General features: G+C 40.0%; 1 protein-coding gene across 5 annotated transcripts in view; it reads left to right on the forward strand.

The window, feature by feature from the left end:
* Positions 1–19,703, forward strand: part of PRKG1 (protein kinase cGMP-dependent 1) — a 450,310-nt gene that overhangs the window by 233,744 nt on the left and 196,863 nt on the right. For all 5 annotated transcript variants that reach the window (XM_038180896.2, XM_038180894.2, XM_038180893.2 and 2 more), the window contains one exon: positions 11,212–11,317. In XM_038180896.2, the coding sequence (XP_038036824.1) occupies positions 11,212–11,317 (106 nt within the window). The remainder of the gene's footprint in view (positions 1–11,211; positions 11,318–19,703) is intronic.

A 19,703-nucleotide genomic window follows, 5' to 3' on the forward strand; every position in this document is an offset into this window, starting at 1 on the left:
GTAGCCACATATCTTTAAAGCAGCATTTTCTTTCAAACGGACTGTAAAATGTGTTTGTTTTTCAGTCATTTTTAAAATACTCGGCTCCATTACAATTTCTGAGTGTATGCACCCTCTTTAGGATACAGAGTGCTGTCTTTAATTGTTTATTTGATGTCTTACCCCCAATGAATAATCAAACTAGCTCAAAACTTTTGCAGGTCATCTCAAAAATTAACCCCAAGTTCTGTCCTACCGGTTCTCATTTTCATGCCTCCTCCTTTTGTTTTTATTTTTACCAACTAGCCAAGCCATTTCCCAAGACGATTTTTCATGCTGAACACCAAAATATGTCTATTTTTCAACTATTTTGTATCTAAAAAACATTTGTTGCATAAAATTAGATGTTTGAGCAACTGAACGTTAAGCTTCTAACCCTGTTGGTTTTCCATTAACTCATCCAACAGATACCAATTCCATCAAACTTAAAATAGTACTCGAAGTGATTTTTGTGTCTTTCAAATTGTTCTGAATACATTCTTTATAAACTACTTTAAGGAACTCTTTCAGCTTTCATCTTGTATATGGATGTTCAATAGTATAATACAATTTATTAAGTAGTTCGTGAGCTCTTTGTCAAGGAAAGTGAGTTTAATTAAAAGCCTTGAAAAATGTCCATATCATAGAAATGTAAAAAGAGTAGAACTATATTTATACAGCAGGGATGAATAAAATGGCATAGAAGAGGTTATGTAAAATAGCAGTTAGCTTAAAGACAGCAAGTGACATCTAATTACCATTTTTTGTAACACAAATTATGTGGACATACTTTGAAATTCAAAGGAAAAAAACCCTGATGCAATTAAAGACTTTCATAATGCTTAATTAATGTTTGTCATGTTAAGACCAGGAAGTTATGAATCTCCAAAAGAGGTCTTCAGATATTTGGGGAAGTAATAGGAGGCCTTAGAATTAGGTTAGAGAAAATCCAACATTTTATATATATATATATATAAATTATATATATATATATATATATACACACACACCCTCAGGTGTATATCCTTAGGCAAACACCATGGGTATTCAGGAGTTGGACTTGATGATCCTGGTGGTTCCCTTCCAACTCAGGATATTCTATGATTCAGTGCATGGAAACACCCTAGATGGTGTTTCCTGAGTAACTCGGGAGATTTCAAGCAGTTCCCTTTGAAAAATGGGGTGAAGAAGGTAGTGCAGAAGGTTGGGTTACACAGTTCACTCTTATGGATAATGGATAAACTCAAAGGCAAGAAGAAAGTCTATGAAATGTGAAAAAAAAGGCCTGGCCACTTGGGAGGACTACAGGTATTCTATCAGAACCTGCAGGGATGTGACAAGGAAGGCTAAAACCCATTTCGAATTAAATCTGGCAAAGGAGGTCAAGGATAACAAGAAAAGCTTTTTTAAAAGTATGTCAATGGTATAAGGAAGACTTGGAAAAATGTGGGTCTACTACTGAATGAGGTGGGTGCCCTTGTAATGGGACAATGAGAAAGCAGAGATACAGAACACCTTCTTTGCTTCAGTCTTTACTTGTTAAGGCTGCCCCTCAAGAATCCCAGGCCCTGGAGGTAAGAGAGAGAGTCTGGGGAAAGGAAGACTTCCCTTTCGTTGAGAAAGATCTGATCAGAGAGTGTCTAGCCAAAATCAACACGCATGGGCCCCAACGGAATGCACCCATGTGCTGAGAGAGCTAGCAGATGTGATTGCTGAACCACTCTACTATCTTTGAAAGCTCTTAGAGAATGAGAGAGGTGCCAGATGACTGGAGGATAGCCAATGGCACACCAGTCTTCAGAAAGGTGAAGGAGGAGGATTTGGGCAACTACAGGCCAGTCAGCCTCACCTCCATTCCTGGAAAGGTGATAGAACAACTTCTTCTGGAAGCCATCTGCAAGCAATTGGAAGAAAAGAAGTTTATCAGGAGTAGTCAACATGGGTTCACCAAGGGTAAATTGTGCCTGACCAACCTGGTAGCCTTCTGTGATGTCATCACTGGCTGGCTAGATGAGGTGAGAGCAGTGGGTGCAGTGTACCTTGACTTCAGCAAGGCTTTTGACGCTGTCTCCCACAACATCCTTGTAACAAAGCTTAGAAGGTGTGTGGGATATGAGTGGACAGTGAGATGGATTGAGAATTGGCTGACTGGCAGGGCTCAAAGAGTTGCGATCAGCAGTGTTGAGTCTTGTTGGAGGCCTGTCACTGTAGGGAACCTGCTTTTAGCAGGGGAGTTGGACTCAATGATTTCCAGAGGTCCCTTCCAACCCCCTATAATTCCGTGATTCAGGCAAGAAAAGTTCCCGGGGTCCTACACAGGACGTGGTATGGGTTATTGGGCCTAGTGCTGGCTGACAGGGTGTTGTCAGATCCCTCCACATAAGGGTTGTGCGGGCTGTAAGCTGTAGGACAGAGTCTAGGGGTGAAATCCTCTCACTGAAGTCAACGTGTGGCTCAAGCCTTACAAGGGCCTCAGGGCTTACATGAGCCATAGAATCACGGAATCATTCAGGTTGGAAAGACCTCTAGGATTGTCTGCTCCAACATTTATCCCATCCCTGCCAAGTCTACCGTTAAACCATGCCCTTGAGCTCTACATCTACATATGCTGTGAAGACCTCCAGGGACAGTGGAGTTTGTCATGCTCAGGCTGCCATCTCGTTATCCGTAATCCCTGGTGCAACGAGGCAGGATTCATGCAGGTGGGCTCAACCCACTGCTGGGGCTAAGGTGCACGATACATTTTCTTTAGAGCCTACTGAATCCTCTCCTTTAGACTCGAAGAAGTTCCCAGGAGGGAACGGTTGTGGAGGGATGGAGTTGGATGGAGTTGTGCCTTTTTTTTTTTGTTGTTGTTAGTAACCATTTCCATTGGTTTATTTTCTTAGTCATACCTGATCTTAACCAGGCATTCCTGTGTAAAATATCCAGTGCTTTTTTCTATGTGATATATATACAGTTCTTGGGATATCCTGGGTCTTCACGGTTTATTGTAGTGAGAGCAAAACTCTCTGGAAAACTTATACTGAGTCACGTCTTTCCTGCTTTGTTTCTTCCTCATGTAATCTGAACACATTATTAGTCTCCACTGAGACTGGTGCTTATACAGTGGCCAAACCTAACTCTAAAAAAGATCCATGGTATACGTGCAAGAACACCCCTTGCTTTAAGAGTGAAGTTGTGTTGAATATTTCTGTACCTTCCTTCCTCAGCGTGATGCTCTGAGAAGGGGCCTGGTGCTGAGGAGGGAAGGTGGGGGATGGTAGGGCATGGGGAAAAATGGGAGAAACCTCTGGATTTCACATCCCAGCCAAGCATGAGTGAGAGAACGATATCCAGTATTTGCATCTCTCTGCTTTAACACATTTTATAGTAATTAGTGCTTTTCCTTGTGCCTCAGTTGCTGCCACCCTGCAATCATCCTTCATTTAAAAAGAAACAGAAGAGAGGTTTTTACTCTCGTGATTGCGAGACAGGCTGGAAACGCAGAGGAGGAGCACTTACTTGCAAAGGCTTCAAAACCAGAAGGCTGCTGCTGAGAGCTCAGTGGTTGTTATGCACTGAAAGCAAGATTGCCCCTGTACTGGTGCCCTGACCCTAGAGTGGGACCCTAGAAAACGAGCACCATGCAACCATCGCTGCCTGCGTCTGACTCCAAATCAGGGTGTCCTTCACGTGGCAAAGAATGGGCTCTATTTAGCAAAACAGCACTCAAATCCAAATAAGAAGTTAATTCTGTGTCCTGAAAAGGGCTGAAGTACTGAAGCACTTCACTTGTTTCCTGTGAACAGCACTTGCCCCCAATTCTCCAAATGAGCAGTATAGCCCAGGAGCTGCAGTGCACCGTGGTTTTGTGATACATGCAATGTATGCACTTCTAACATTGAAATTCAAGTTAGTCAAGCTCAGAGAGGCAAACAGCAGAAAAAAATGTGAAGCATCAAAATGAAGATGAAATCTGTCTCTACCTATTCCAGCTCACAGGAATATGCCGATAATTTCAGGCACTCATAAAAGTGCATATTTATGCATACTCTGTTTTAAAGGCTATTCCCAAATGGGCAGTTCACAAAGACGTGGATGGAGAAGATGCAAACTTTACTGCACATGAACACTGCAATGCTGGATTTCCACTGTGCATGCGAAGAAATCCCTGTTTACAGCCCAGCACCTCAAGAAGGATGCTGCAGGGGTATCCTACTGCCAGCCTGACAACAACCCCCAAAAATTCAGTGCATGGCATGAAGTGCTGCTGAAACACCAGCACTGAGCATCCCTCTGTTCATTTTAATGCTTTGTTTTGGATGCCAGGGCATTCAAAATCATCCTGTGTGCCATGGTTAGGATTGATTTTAGGCTCATGGGGTGTTTATTGTCTTTTTCTTCACGTTCTCCTTAATACCTGTCCTGCTCTATGTGCCAGGAAAAGCCATAGCTCTCACCAGAGGATGCAAAAAAAAATAATAGTATTGACTGCTGCTTCTGTGGATATGCTTTTATTTTTCATTACTAAACACTGATATTTGACTTTCTTTTTTTCTTTTCTTTTTTTTTTTTTTTTAAACTGCCCCATTTTATGGGCACATGGATATAAACTGTGCTAGGAGAAAAAGCATTAAAATATTTATCTTTGCCTGAATGCTGCATCTTTCATTGTCCAAATATAAAATTACTCTGTTTGCACAGTATGGGGTGGCAAAATACCACTGTGGAGTTCGGTGAAGGGACCTGTTGAGAAAGCAGACAGGATTGGGATGAACTCATCATTGTACCAGTGCCATCACTGTTAGAAACTTGAAGCACAAATGTCTGAGAGTAGAGAAATTTGTTATTGCTCCAGCTGTTAAATACATCCCCTCTGCGTCGCTCTGAGCCATATCCCGAAATGGAGTCTGCTGGGGCTTCATTCATGATTCATGATGTGTCTGGAGGGGTAGAATAATTCAATATGCTCCTTCTGTTTAGTTAAATGTACATGTGCTTTTCATCATTATTTTATAAGATGCATGCTACAAAATACAAGGAACTGGAAATGACTGTTCTCGCTGAAGCTTAATTTTCACAATAATCCCGCAAAACTGAACATAAGTAAGAGGATGGTTATGTTAAGAAATTCTACTTATCATTGCTGGCAGAAAGACCCTGTTTCTTTGCCTGAGGCTTTCTTGGGCAAAGAAACAGCGATTTGAATAAAACATCCTAAAAGCAAATGTGAGGTGATGAATTCTGCCTATGGTGACAGGCAATAAAATGTCCACGGTACCATTATGCAGTCAGCACGTGCTTTAGCGAAGGACAATTTGCTCAGTGATCCTGAAAACTTTGGAAAGCTTCAAGGGAGCATGTACAAATTTGGGAAAATGCTAAAATATTGCAGGGCTTTGAGTATCTCACTCCATTTTGAACTAATGCACCCATCTGTGCAGTGTACTTGATGTAGCTGTGATTTTAAGGTTTTAAAACGTATTTAAATGTCATATGGATAAAGGTTTGCTCCATTGGCCACAGTTTAATGGGCAGGGTGTGATGGACCTTGCTTTGCAGAAAAACAGACCATTTAAAGTCTCCGGTGGGAAGATTGTTTTCCAACAGTGCTCCCCAAAATGTTGATTTATGTTCTGGTGCATCTTAGCAGCTGCACCAGAAGTACTTCCCACATGTATTAACATATGATATAAATGATCATTATAGCACATATAACATCAGGAATACTTATGTTACTGTTTTGTAAATATTTTTTCAATTAAACTTTCCTGTCACCTCCCTCTCCATTTCATTGCCTTTGCACACGATGCAGTGAGAAAAGGAGTAGCTCATGACTGAGCCTAAAGTTCATGATTTTCACTTGCTGGGTCCACAAGAATAAGATAATGGAAAAGCAAAACTCTTTCCTTCTGCAGGCTGGGGAAACAAGCAGCGTAAGGAACACCCTGGAAAGCAAGAAAATGATGCCACAGAAGGGATCAGTAATGCATTATCCCCATTTGTTAGTACTTTAGATAAAGAAAGTCTGAATTAAGTCTGAATTATTTCTTTAATGTTTATGGAGATAGGTATTCTACCTATTCTGATACCACAATAATATCATGTAACTACTACCAGTATGTAGATTGAAGACCAGATAGACAAAAGTTGAAATGTAAAGCAAGGTGCTACAGTTTTGGAAGGAGAAGTACCAGCATCAAACATCTTTGAGTGCATCTCTCTGCTGGCACTGCCCACGGTGTCATGGTGGCGAAATCACATCAGGCGGTGGGAGGCTCTATAGGGTCAGCTCGATGCTGGCTACAGCCTAGAAGTTGGCTTTGGTTTGTCCTCCGTGGCTGCCGGTAACATCTGGGCTTCTCTGGGTTGTAGCGTGCTACCTCTTTGCAATGAGTTTCATGTCTTAAAATACCATATTGCACAAAAATGTCCTAATGAGGTGCCTCGCTCTGAAACCTTTCCCTGCCTTGCTGGAGGGAGGCAATCCAAGAGCATCACAGGCTGCTGAATCCTTCAAGCTCCTGCGTGGTAATGAAGTATATGTCCTTCTGGAGGCATGGAGAGTAACTCAGAAAACAACATACTTTCCAAGCAGAGAAAATGGCATTATGTTGCCTTGCTTTCTGCTCTGGCCTGCTGCAGAGACCTCCCAGTCAAAGAGCCAGCTAGCGAACCCAACACAGCCAGCCAGAAGGTGCCCCAGCTCTTGGTTTGCTGGGGAGTCTCAATTGAAATAACAAGTACTCACCATGTTGACCGCTTTAAATGTAAACATGAGTATTGATTTTTTTTCCTTGTCCCGTTTTGACCTGCAAAATTTCAAAGAATTTGCTGTGGCACTCACTGTTCATTCCTGTTTATCCAAGAGCATTTTGCAACAGTACAAACCTGGGCTTGGTTTCACTCCTCGCAATGCAATGCCTTCACCTGGAGTTTCAGATTCAACATGAGCTGTTTCTTAAAGGAAATCCTGACAGAAAGCTTAAGAAGTTGTACCTTTCATAGAATCATAGAATATCCCAAGTTGGAAGGGACCCATAAGGATCATCAAGTCCAACTCCTTTGCTGAGGTTAATTTACGAATTCTGTTCTTGTACCGCATTTATCTAGAGCTTTTGTTAGGAGCTTGCACTGAGTTGTCCTTTTGATGGGATTGCTCATCTCTAACATGCAATTAAAATATTCAGAAATTACTGCAGACTTCTAGGCATCATCTCATACCCTCATTTATAGAACTGTGGCTCCTAAAAATGCAGTGATAATACCATGTAATCAATAATTTAGAGGTCCCAGCAATACTTATGTCTGCGCTCCTGATCAACGATATGGAAAACAGATACTGGTTTCCTCACATTTTAAGTGTGCTCAGGGAATCAAAGAACTCATCTCCTTGTTCTGGGCATCCCTGCTTTCATCCTTGCCTCTTCACATTTGTCACAATATTTATTTTACAATATACTCAAGGTTGTGAACATGCATATTGCAGCTTTGCTTGTTTTTTTGGTGCCAGCTGAAATCTTAGCGACTTCTAGGATGATCAGTGATTGTATTATTTGCTGTTATAAAGATAAAACTAAACCCCAGCTATAACATTTTAGTATGAAAAAATATGAAAGAACCAATAAACTTTAATTGTGATGTAACTCCATTTAGCTCCTTTGATTGCAGTATAATATTTTATATTATTGAGTAGGCTTACGAAGCCCCTGTTACAGATAAACGTACACACATCTGTTTTCAGTGTGTTATTTATCACATTCCCTTATGTTTTTTATTCTTACAGTCAGAGAATAAGATACTCTCCTGAAATCACTCTTCGCAAAAAATTCTATTGCCAGTGTACAAAACATGCTCTTTGCAGAGGGACGGACCCCAAAATCCCTGCATCACCTCTCAGTATCTTTTCTAACTTGGTTACTCATTTTGGAATTGACTTCATGGTATACATACCATGTACATAGCTTTCATCATGGGGCATTCCTAAATCTCTCTCTCTGAAGTTGTCAAGATCCACAAATCTTCCAGAACTTGTACTGCTCGTGCAGTAACCCTCTAACACATTTACAGAGGATTTTAAGCATAACAGGAGATGATGCTCACACCTGATTATAAGGGTCTTATTGACATTTGAAGCTCTACTGTGATTAGCCATTATTAACACATCTGTTTAGCATCAGGCACGAGAAATGTGAATATAAAGCACCAGCAATTATTATAATTAGTGGCACAAAAGTGCATTGTCTGCACTTACCTTTACCTGAGCTGCATGGCCTTTGTTAGGGAGCTAGTACGCACCTGTATATGTAATAACAGGTTATATAAAGGTATGTGTGTGTGTAAATATGCATAGTTACATGTATACAGTTATATACATATGAATATATATGTATATTTAAGTTGAGTGTATGAGGGACGTGACTTTTTCTAGACTCATTAAATAAACCTCTGGTCCTGTGCTCCCATGAACCCTGCCAGCTGCAGAGATTTGTCTTACAGAACAATTTCTAACAGAAATAAATGGGTCCTTGTTTTGCTTGAGAGGTACTAAATTACATTTGCCATTTACCTAACTGCATTAAAAGACCGAGTATGAGCGTGCACAGCACGTGCCGCGCAGCAGTGCCTTTGTGGTCTTTGGGGATTGATATCAAAGAAGACGTAGTGCTTCATAAAGTGCCTGTGGATCAGTGGAGGATAAGTGAGTGTTGGCTGCTTATCTGCCTCCTTGGTACCAGTGTGGGCCTCAGAGATAGGTGGTATCTTTGCAGCTACATCTGAATCCATTGTGGGGAGGAAAATACACCGTGTGTGTTCGTCGTTCTTGAAATGTCTGAAATAGAAGAGTTAGCTGATTACCATCAGTCACAGATTTAAGGCAGTAAAACTGTACCTCCTATAAACGTGTTTGACCAGCTGATCTCTGCCGAGGAGGGGAAGCTCTGCCTTTTGGAGGCTTTGCAGGTGGTACTTGCTCCGGAATTGTGTGATGGACACCAACAGGAGCTTGCTTCCAGGTGCCGATCTGCTGGTCGGAATTGGTACTGCAACGAAAATCAGATTTTTCAGCGTTATTTGTTTGCATAATATGAATATGTTAACATGAATATGTTGTGAAGCAGCAGAGTTATTTGTAGGAAGGATGACTTGCCTTTCAGAATTACAGGAGGCAATAGAAAGAACTGACAATTCTGGTATTTGCTGTCTTCTGAGCTTACTCAACTAGTGGTGTCAGCTTAACAGTTATGCCTTTGCTATGAAGATTGTATGAAAACAATAGAGGCAAAATGTCTAATTTCTCACTAAAGAATGTCAGCACATGAAGAAATACCTATTTCTAATGAACTACTAAGATATGTTTATACTATTTGTTCACGGTAGGGCAGTGTGTTGTCCTGCTGTCGGACATTTTAGTCCAAAGTATTTCATTCATTTTTGTCACAGTCACTAATCTATTCCTTTAAATAGTCAGTTATCAGTGTTTTTACCATTCATGACCAATCAAGTTGCCTTTCTGCTTTATGTGACAATCATGCATTATACTGAATAAAAACAAAACAAAACAACAACAACAAAAAAACCTGAAATGGCCAGGCTAGTTACACTTCTTCACATCTGATAGAAAGCACCTACTTTACAAGTTCATATTTTCCTGCTCTCAGTGAATTTACTGAGATTGGCAGAGTTTTTAGTGACTTGATGTCAGGCCCCATCATCACTAGCAAATACAGTGGGAGCCTGTCCTTTTCAGTATCCCCTGCCACTCTGTTGAATAACGTTTATTTTTTCTTCTAGAACAGAGCTCATCTAAAAACAGTTTAAATGCCAATTTTGTACAAGAGAGGAAAAAAAAAAACAACTGAAAAAATGAGATCCCATTCATATTGCTTGGCTTTTCCATTCTGAAGAAAGACTATATATATATATATTTAACAGAAATAGCTCATACTATAGCTACAGATCATTCTTTCCAATTAATGTAATTGTAAAATTAAAATGATTTCTCAGAAAGGAACCTCTGTCTTGAAAATTAGACTTGAAAAGCAGGTTTCCAGTGTTCTCATACATTCACTTGGTGCTGCAATGTACTTTGAGAAGAAAAATGGAAATTTACATTTTTAAGGTTTTACTTCCTATTAATGTTGTTATGGAGAAAAACTCATTAACTAGAGTATTTGTGAACTAAAGGAATAACAAATAAAAGCAAAGTAGTTTATTGGATTTTATTCATAAGAATATTTTTAAATATTTTGTTGAAATGCTTTTTGCTAACTTCTTTTCCCTGTAGTGAAATGGGATATGAGGATGAAATTTATTGCAATTATTCTTTGAAAAAAATACAAGTGCAGAGGTCTTTAGAGTAGATTTGTTTACTTGAACTGTTTCTCTAAGGAGTAACTCTATTAGAAACACTGTGTATTAAAACATTTATAGTTAGCATAAATGTCTAAACTGCTTCCAAGAAGAAAATTTGAACTATTTTGTGTTCTGTACATCCAATTCACATTATGCTGTTTTCCTTGAATGTATTGCAATGTTAATGCCATGCTAATTTTAATATTTGGTTTTACAAGGGGACTCTTGCTTCTGAAATACATAGTGTAGTATATCACACATGACATTGAAGTCTTGGAACTTATCAGAGATATGGCTACCAAAGTTGGAAAAAAATATTCACACCTCCAAAATCAGTACACATTCAATTATTAGGATATAACAGGATTCTCATGAAAACCTCTCAAGGTCAATGAGAAATTTGTCATGTACAATGGGGGGTAGGATGAAACATAATGAATTTTTCTGCCTCTGAAACATGATAATGCGCTACAAATTTCCCCAAATGTTAGCCATGCATAGAAAATGATATGTCCCACATAATGATGAATCCAGACCCTTATTTCTTGCCTGCTTTCAGCCTGCACTGACTTCTCCCCATTTCAATGATACTATTGGTTTTAGGCAACCTTTCCAAAACCCATGTGCTGTACAGATAAAAACGAGGATTAAGTTAGGTACATATATTACATCATTTCAATGCATGCTTAGTCCATTGTCCAGCGGATGAGTTTTATGTTACTGATTTGAAGTGTGTACCCATTTTCATGCTTTCTCATGAATTAATTTATCTCCTCTGCAGTTCACAATAGGTTTTCAAATTTTGAAATTTTGCTAATCACATTTTTCCCCTTGTCTTGTTTTTTTTTTTTCCAGCTCTCGTAAATGTGAAACTTTGGGCTATTGATCGGCAATGTTTTCAAACAATAATGATGAGGACAGGCCTCATCAAGCATACTGAGTATATGGAATTTTTAAAAAGGTATGACACTTGTTTACTTTATAAGAAATACAGTGAAATTGCCGTCCTCATCTTTGACTTTTTGTGAATGCAGTATTTGATTTATGTTCTTTTCATCTCTTTTTATTTGCTGTTTAACCATCTGTAAGCAGTATCCTTCAGCCAAAGGGAGGGCAATCACCAAGAGGAATTGTGCTGCTCTTTAGTTTCATTCCCATTGCAAGTTATTCATTTGCAGAGTCACGCAGCCTTCTTGTAAAAGAAAAAGCTTTGCTATGAGTCATTCAAAGCTTACATTATTACAGAAAATACCCATCAAAATAAAAACCTCCCCAGGGAAACATCTGGTTTGCAAAGTGTTGTAGAAGCAAGTCCATTCAAAGTGTATTTTTGTACTTCAGAGGCAAAAGGCAAGTTTCTAGCGAAGCAAAAGCCACAGGTTTCTGTAAAACACGGTTTAGATGAGTAGCAAGAAAGGCATAAAGCCAAATCTTTCACTCCTTAAATTTGGCCTCAGTCTCACGAGTGCCATTCAGTTAGTGCCGCCATCCCAAACTATGACAAATCCTCCTTACCAAAGCAATGGCTAATATCCCAATAATTCAGCTCTGCCATAGCAGTAAAGAACTGGCTATGCTTCATGTCAGCAAAGTAATAGCAAATAGGAGCATAACATCACTGAATCCTAGAGAAAAAAATTGCCCAAGTCAGCGATGTTGAAAGTAATCCCATCATAATCCCATCGTTACTAAGTCATTACTGCAATGGGTTTGTCCCAGATCAAAACGTTCCTGGCTGAAAAATTTCCCTCCCGAGCTGAGGACCTCTCTGTGCAAAAGTAATGAGGGGTAACATACCAGAGAGGTGATTTCTTTTGCTTGTGGACAGGGAAAGGAACAAAACCCTTCAGATTTGGGCTCCTTTTCCTCTACCTCTCTCCAGCAGTAGGCTGTGCTTGATTTCTCTCTTGTCTATTTTGGATTCAGCTAATTTTCAATACAGGGAAACGTTTTAAAACTGATTGTGTAATTTCCAAAATAAGCTGCTTAATTTTTCCCAAACAGAGGTTTTCAGAGAAATTTACTCTTATAAGACCTAGAAGATTTTACAGTTTGCAAACTGAGTAATGACGCACCACCTGTAAAGGAATGTTTTTAACACTAATTCCATGCAGCTATGTCAAATGACAGATAACAAGTCTACCTAGCACGGGCACACGATTTTTTCCTTTATTTACTTCTGTTTCTGAACTTCTAATGTATTTTCAAACATAAGACTTATAACAATAGAAGAACATGCACAGTACATTCACTCAGGCTTTCATAAACTCTAGGAGCAGCCTGTATTCATTCAACCTAAAATTAGTTTTTCTTCAGTTACCACTGGAGGAAAAGGGAGGTAGTAAAAATAACATATCGATACTAAAGAAACCCTCATGACACTCCTAGCTGGGAGTCTCATAATTGGGCTGTCCTGCAGGGGCCCAGGAGGATGACCACAGTCACAGACCACAGATCTGCAGGCAAGGCTTCACAGAGGATTTAAAAATATTAAAAGGTTAGTAATAATAACAATGAAGTAATAGAACTAAAATAATTGGCCAGGCATCATGGCCTCTGATGGGGACAAGGTGTTGCCCTAGGGAGGACCTGGAGCTCCATGGAGATGTTCTGCTGCTCGGAGATTACATGCAAGTGCAGTGATCCAAGTCTAGCTTTTTCCAGGTGTCTGTTTGTGGTTATTCACAAGCAAGCTCATGAGAGAAAACAAAACCTGTTGCTGTGTTGAAAGCATTTAAAAAATCATGAATTAAAATGTTAACAAGTATTGGCCTTTTTTGTGTGCTGGTGAATGAAACCAAAAAATGAATATAAGATCAGTTCTGGGGGTTAGAGTCCCTGGCTCTCTTCCAAAGCAGAAGCTATGCACATATTAAGCTCTTAAGCTTTGAGCTTTAATAGAGATTTTCTAGAAGATTGTCAAGATTAATTTGGATGCAGGTTGCACAGAGCCTGCCCAGCTTTAATTTTAAAGCAAACAGTGTGAGTAAGAAACACAAGAGTTTTCTCACTGTATCAGAGCTTCTTAGTCACAGCCTATTACAGTGTGTTGAGAGCATATTAATGCTCATTAAAAAGGCTAAAAGGAAGTATTTTTTCTTTAAATCTTGCTGTTTCAGTTTTGGAAAGTATTTTTCGTGTGCAACAAGTGCAGCATGGGGCTATTTGTCTAAAATGTCTGTTTGCATGGAGGTCATTATCAAATGATATTGTCTAGTTTTGCTCTGTGCATCAACAGCTATCTCAATCTCAACATAAATCCAATTTTTTATTTCAATGAGGTATTAACTGCTCATTTTTAAGGATGCTCCCGTTCTCAGTGTTGAAGGAAAAAAACAAAACAACACTAAATCTTGAAAACAAGGAGTATGTCAATTGTTGACCTTATTTGTTATTTTTTCCTTTCCAATATTAGTAAGTGAATGAAAATGCTCATTAAGAAATTTAACAGAACAGAAACAAAGATGTGAATGAAACCTGTTCACAAAAATGTCAGTGAGGTTAGAAAGCACTATTTTTTGCTCTCAATTCTCTAAAAAAGTTGCCCTTTATAATCTTTTCTTAGTCAATAATATAACAGTCATTCTCTTTAATAGAATGTTTTCGCCTATGAACAAAATACAGTAGAAATGCAGCTTTTGGGGTGAAATAAGAGCATTCATATCTTCTCATTCATCTTGCTGACAATAGGTGCAGTTTGAGCCCAGGTGTCACCAGGGCTCCATATAGTCATTGTACAAAATATTAGCTTGTTGGTCAGTATTTCTGGTCTTGCTGTGTTTTTCCTTAGGAGGAGCATACCGCTGAAATGGGTCAGCTATTATGTTCCTAATGTCACCCTTTTATCTCCAGAGAATGTGTACTAGTCCTTTCTTCTAAATGCTGTAGGAAGCCCATAAAAAGTACATTTCCTAGTCAAAAAATACCAGTAAAGATACTGTGCCAGAAGGCTGTCTTCTTGTTTGCTCCAAGGAGTAGTAGTACATAGTTCTCGTAGTCTTATAAAAGTCAGGATGACTCTTTTGATTTATATAAATCAACTGCAATACACTGAAGCTAGTAGCAACTGAACATCTCAGTGTTTGTGGTATTTGTGAGGAACCAGTCTCTGTTTTCCTTTCTGTTGCTTGTAAAGTCAACGGATGATCCTTGAAAGTGATCAGAAGATGGCCAAATTCCATAGCAGCACCTGCTTCAAATAAGGAATGGAAAATCCAGGCTATTTTTTGATCCCTGTGTATATGCTGAACACCAAATTGTAGCACTGATACCCTTTGAAGCACAGCTATGGCTCATTATGGAGCTAAATCAATGCTAGATTCAGCTAGTTCAAAGTGTAGCTAATGTGCAGGTACTGGTCAAGAGTTAAAATATTAATATATTCTAAAAACCTTCTGTAGAGTTAGTAAACTCCTTATGGATGGAAATGCTGAACATTTAATCTTTAATCTTTACCCAACTTAGTGCTTACTGTATATTATTGAATATACCTGCCCTATACAAGCAAGAAAAAGCATTGCCCTGCAATGAAGGTTGCAGCTATGCTAAATCAACCGTACATCTCACCGCAGTGTTCATTCTTGCAAGGTTACAATGATTTTCGTCTCTGATTTTTCTTCTCAAGCCTGTAATGAAAATAATTCCATTTAAGCAAGATAAGAATATTTCAGTTACTGAAACAATGATTTATAAAATAAATTTGTTCAGGAAATAAGATGGGGAAAAGATTTTCACTGTAACAGATATAATCATTTCCTGCTAAATCATAGAAGTTTTAAGGAGGGGCACAAATATCCACTCTTCAAAAAGGCCAGAATGCCTTGGAATAGCAAATTATGTATTTTTTATGACTTCCTAAATTTTCCATTAAAAAGTGCCTCATATTCTGTCCCACCATGTAAACTCTGATTCATCCAAGACCCTGGAACGGATCAGGAGAACAAGTGATGAATACTCCGTGTAGCCTCAGAGGAAGGATCTAACTTTAGAAGCGGAAACTTTAGAAGCTTTAAACCTCCTTTAAGTTTAAAGGAAGTTAAATGCATACAGACACACAACCTTGAATCTTATAAATAAAAATTCAGTAGTGAGAAGAGAAAATCAAAGTATCTTGTTAGCCCAAGCCTTAAATTTTAACTTTACCGTAGTCCTGATGAAAAAATTCTCACTCTTCAGCTTTTAATATTTTGTTTTAGTGTTTTGTCTTGATCTCAAGTGTCGTTTACAGTTATATCCAGGGCCAAATTGTAGGAAGTAGGAAGTTTTGATCTGGCCACACATGGCAGAACAGAGCAGATTACGTCTAAGAAAGGGGACCTTTCTAATTTTATTGTCCTCATGGCTTATCTGCGTGGAGTATGAGGCTGGTAAATTTCATGTGTATAAACATGTAGTTAATTATTACAACATACTGAAATGCCGAAATTGGTCAGAGTGTGTAGAATGATGACTTGAGAGAAGGTTTAGCATTTCATGCAATCGTTTATCACTGAGAGGAAAGCAAATAGGAAAACATGTGGAGCTTTATTAAACGACTGTGTCTTCGACAGATTGCCTGCAGTTTCATGCAAAATGTTTCTCAAAGTGCATCTTAGGGTGAAATTATTCTGGATAGAAGTGAGAGTGAAATTAAAAGAGACAGGAAAACAGAGGAGAAGCTTTTAAAAAAGAGAGTTGGAAATCAGTGGTGAGTTGGTGAAATATGTACATTGAGATAGTTCCAGATCTGAAAAATAGGCATTGGCCTAACAAAGACAGCTTTTGTGGAGGTCTGGAACATAGATGAAGTGAACAGAGGGGATAGCAGAGAAAGAGAAAAAGGGAAGTTATTTCTAGAAGGTAAATTAATGAATGTATTCCTAATACAAATGTTTATGGAAGAACAGATGAAACTCTTCAAACCAGACGGCCATCTAAGACCAGCATCCTTTCCATCCCAAGATGGTGTTCAAGGCCAAAATGGAGAGGCCCAACCCCTGGGATGGGTGTGCAGCTCAGGACTTTGAAGACCAAGCATGTCACTTCAAGTGGTGCTCACCTCCATAAGGTCTGCTAGGGTGCCCACATTTTCCAAGACAGTCCAAGGAGTATTCCTTGGAGGAACGAGCTGCACCGTTATGTCATGGCCAGGTTCCCTCTGACCTCAGAGGCAGCCCAGAAAGCAGAGTTATCCCACCTGGTGGTGCCCTATTGCTGTCCAAGCTGACTGACACCGGCTCAGTCCTGTGCTGTCAAACAAGTGACAAGTCACTGGTCACAAAAAGGCTTATGCCCATGTTGGGATCTCCTGTATGGAGCCAGGAAGGCTGGAAACATACAAACAGCACCTCCTGAGAGCCATCAAGTCCTGATAGGACTTGAATATCTGCTCACCTTTCTCTTCCTCTTCAGTGCCCCAAACTGACCATAGTAAGATGCTCAGGAAAGAGTAAAAACAAGGTGAGGTAATTCATACGTAATTTGGCTGGTTTGCATCTGAGCTGGCTTTCTGACTCCTCTCTGGGGACAGCTCTGAATCTTTTCTCGCTTCTGAGGTCTTCATGTGACGTTTTTTAGACCTCTCTTGCCTGTTAGCATAACTCAAGCAAAGTGAATCGCATGCCACCCACAATTTTACTCTGATTTGCAGAGCTGTCAAGTAGTATCTTCCTTTCTTTCTTAAGATGCACTGTTTCTTGTATTGCCTTATGCTGCCTAAAACCCACAGGTCTGCTAAGAGAGGTAAGATCGAGTGGCTGATCTACAGGAGAGCACAGTGGTGATTTTAGCTGGAAAATGTAAGCAGCCAGATTCTTTCTGCATCATGGGAGCAAGGGTCTGGCCTTGAAGAGAGCACCTGGAAGTGATGGGTGCTCTGTCAGAGCAGACCTCCGCCTAATACGCTGTTGGCTGAGCTCTACAGCCACTCTGAGAATGCAGTGAGAGTTTAAATTGCCTTTTTTCATAAGTGTTCAATGTGAGCAAAATGATAGGCAAGAGGGACTATTCATGCAAGCAGAAAAACAATTCAAGGTTGAGTTGGTTTAGTGCAGAAGTTTTAGTGGAGTTACAGGATTCCTCAGTGATCATCAAAATGAAGAACGAATTCAGCCTTGTTTGCAACAAATCAAAGAATACTCTGATAAAATATGCCTTTCAGTGATGTATATATATATATATATATATATATATGTATTTTATTATTTTTTTTTAAGTGAGATGGAAATACAGTTTAGCCAGTGAAGGTTGTGTTTAATTCACGATGCCATGAGGAGCTACACTGAGTTATACCTCGGGTTTTAGTGGGAAAGACTAAGGTGACTTAAGAAAGTTTTCAAGACTGAAACCTCAGTCTTCTGCATTTTGTTTAGGTAAGTCATGTTACAGCCAGCATTGGTGCAAAGACATTTTAGAAAGCTGGACTAGCTTTGTGTTTTAGCTCAGACTTCTTACTAAAAGTAAGAGAGTACAAAAAGAGCTGCATCCGAGGCTGGAATTCATAGGCTGCTGTGGATCGGTGCGGGGTCCTGCTCCTGGGCTGTGGGGTTTGCTGAGCCCCCGCCTACAAAAGCCAGACTGGTGGGAGACGGGATGGGATGGGTGCTGCAGAGCAGAGCATTAAACGAGCACTGCAGCCAGGGAGGACCGAGGCATACTCAGGAATGGGAAGTGGAGAATAAATAATAAATAAAAGATGTCTGGAAGCAAGGCAGGGAGGGCCTAAAGGTAAAACGAAGTAAAAGGCTGTTGTATTTCCTTGGGTAGGCACGGGAAGGGTTCAGGGCTGTTTTTATGTGAGAGGCTCAGAGCAAGGGTGAGATGTGCTGTGCCCACAGGAGCTTTCAGGGAGTCCTGCACACCTCCTAGGCTCATGAAGACAGACCACAGACAGACTCCCTATGGGTTGCGTGGAATTTCAGGATCCTCATGTGAAAAAAAAGCTGTGTTTTGGATCTGGAAATCACACAAAATCTTGTCTGTCTGGTCTGTTTGCTTTCACCTCGTTGCTTTAAATTTGGTTTCGGCTCAGGACACTTGAGGATATCTTGGGGGAAGTTAATGTTTGCAAGAGGCTGAGCGCAAGGGGTTGGTTTTCACTGCGCCACGGCGTGCAGGCAGGTGCTGGCTGAAGCAGAACTGAAACGATGTGCTGCAGTATCAAGCTGTCGATTTTCAACATGAAAAATATTCTTTCTGATCTTTCAGTGGTGAGAAAGGCAGGTTAGGAGTTTTTGAAATAGTTTTGTAATGACTGCTTTTGACCTAGCCTCTGTATCCCCATGTAAATGCTATTAATGCACGTGAAGGCAGACAATTTATTAAGTAATGCAAGGTGAGTATTGACTAAGTATGTTTTTAATCTAAGCAAAATCTCTACTGGAGGCCAATGCACCACAAGAACAAGGGAGGAGAACTGATACCCAGGTATCAGTGGTATGTGCTGATTGCCCTCTTGCTTCTGCTGCTGATTGACAAAACCAGAGTGTTTGTACACCAACATATCTGTGTGTTTACTCCAGCACCTGATTGTGGATTCGGCATCTGCAGCCAGGAATGCCATTAGCATGGATTGATTAGCTCCTGTGCTGTTTTGCATGTTTACCTTCCGTCAGAGCATTCATGCTTCAGGCTTGCTTTTTTTTTTCTTCCCTATTTCCGCAGGTGCTTGTTACAGCTTAGCTAGAGTGTAATAAAGGAAAAGGGCTTTTCCCCATTACACCTGCTTCCAGCTGTGGCAGTCTTAAGGTCTGATCTGCAATTCAGCAGTAAATAATTTACTGAAAGCAGGTGACAGGCAGTTACTTTGCTCCTGGTGTCCATCTGTGGGGTAACTTAGGGCTTTGCTGAAATGATGGATAGAGTTCTCTTGCGGGAAACAGCCTGTGACCTGGACCAGGGTGTGCAGAGCGGGCAACCACAGATGGTGAGGATTTTGAAGTGCTTGACTTTGCTGGTTCTTCATTCATTCAACTTGGAGTTTTCTAGGGGAGATACAGAGGTAATTTACTGGCAAACCAGGTATTAGTCTGGTTTCCTGTTGATACAAGTAGGACCAGAATCTGGTCCTGTATTGTTGCAGTGGTGCTTCAGAGCCATCAGGGTTGGTTACATCTGACATCCTGACTGGAGAAAGAAAGCTCCTGTCAGTAATTTTTTGTCAGGTCAAAAACAATTCTATCTTGCTGTCTAACTATTTGCTGCTGTCAGGATTTGAAGGACAGAGCTCCAGAACAAACTGGGCTGAGAAATGACTTAAATGTTTGTATTTTCTGCAGCAACTAAAATATCCAGCTCTTCACAGCTTAATACAGAACATTCAATGTAACTGGAGATTCATCAGGGTGTTAGAGTTTGTTTGATGTAATTCA

The sequence above is a fragment of the Anas platyrhynchos genome, chromosome 6 (assembly GCF_047663525.1).
Source record: "Anas platyrhynchos isolate ZD024472 breed Pekin duck chromosome 6, IASCAAS_PekinDuck_T2T, whole genome shotgun sequence".
NCBI lineage: Eukaryota > Metazoa > Chordata > Aves > Anseriformes > Anatidae > Anas > Anas platyrhynchos.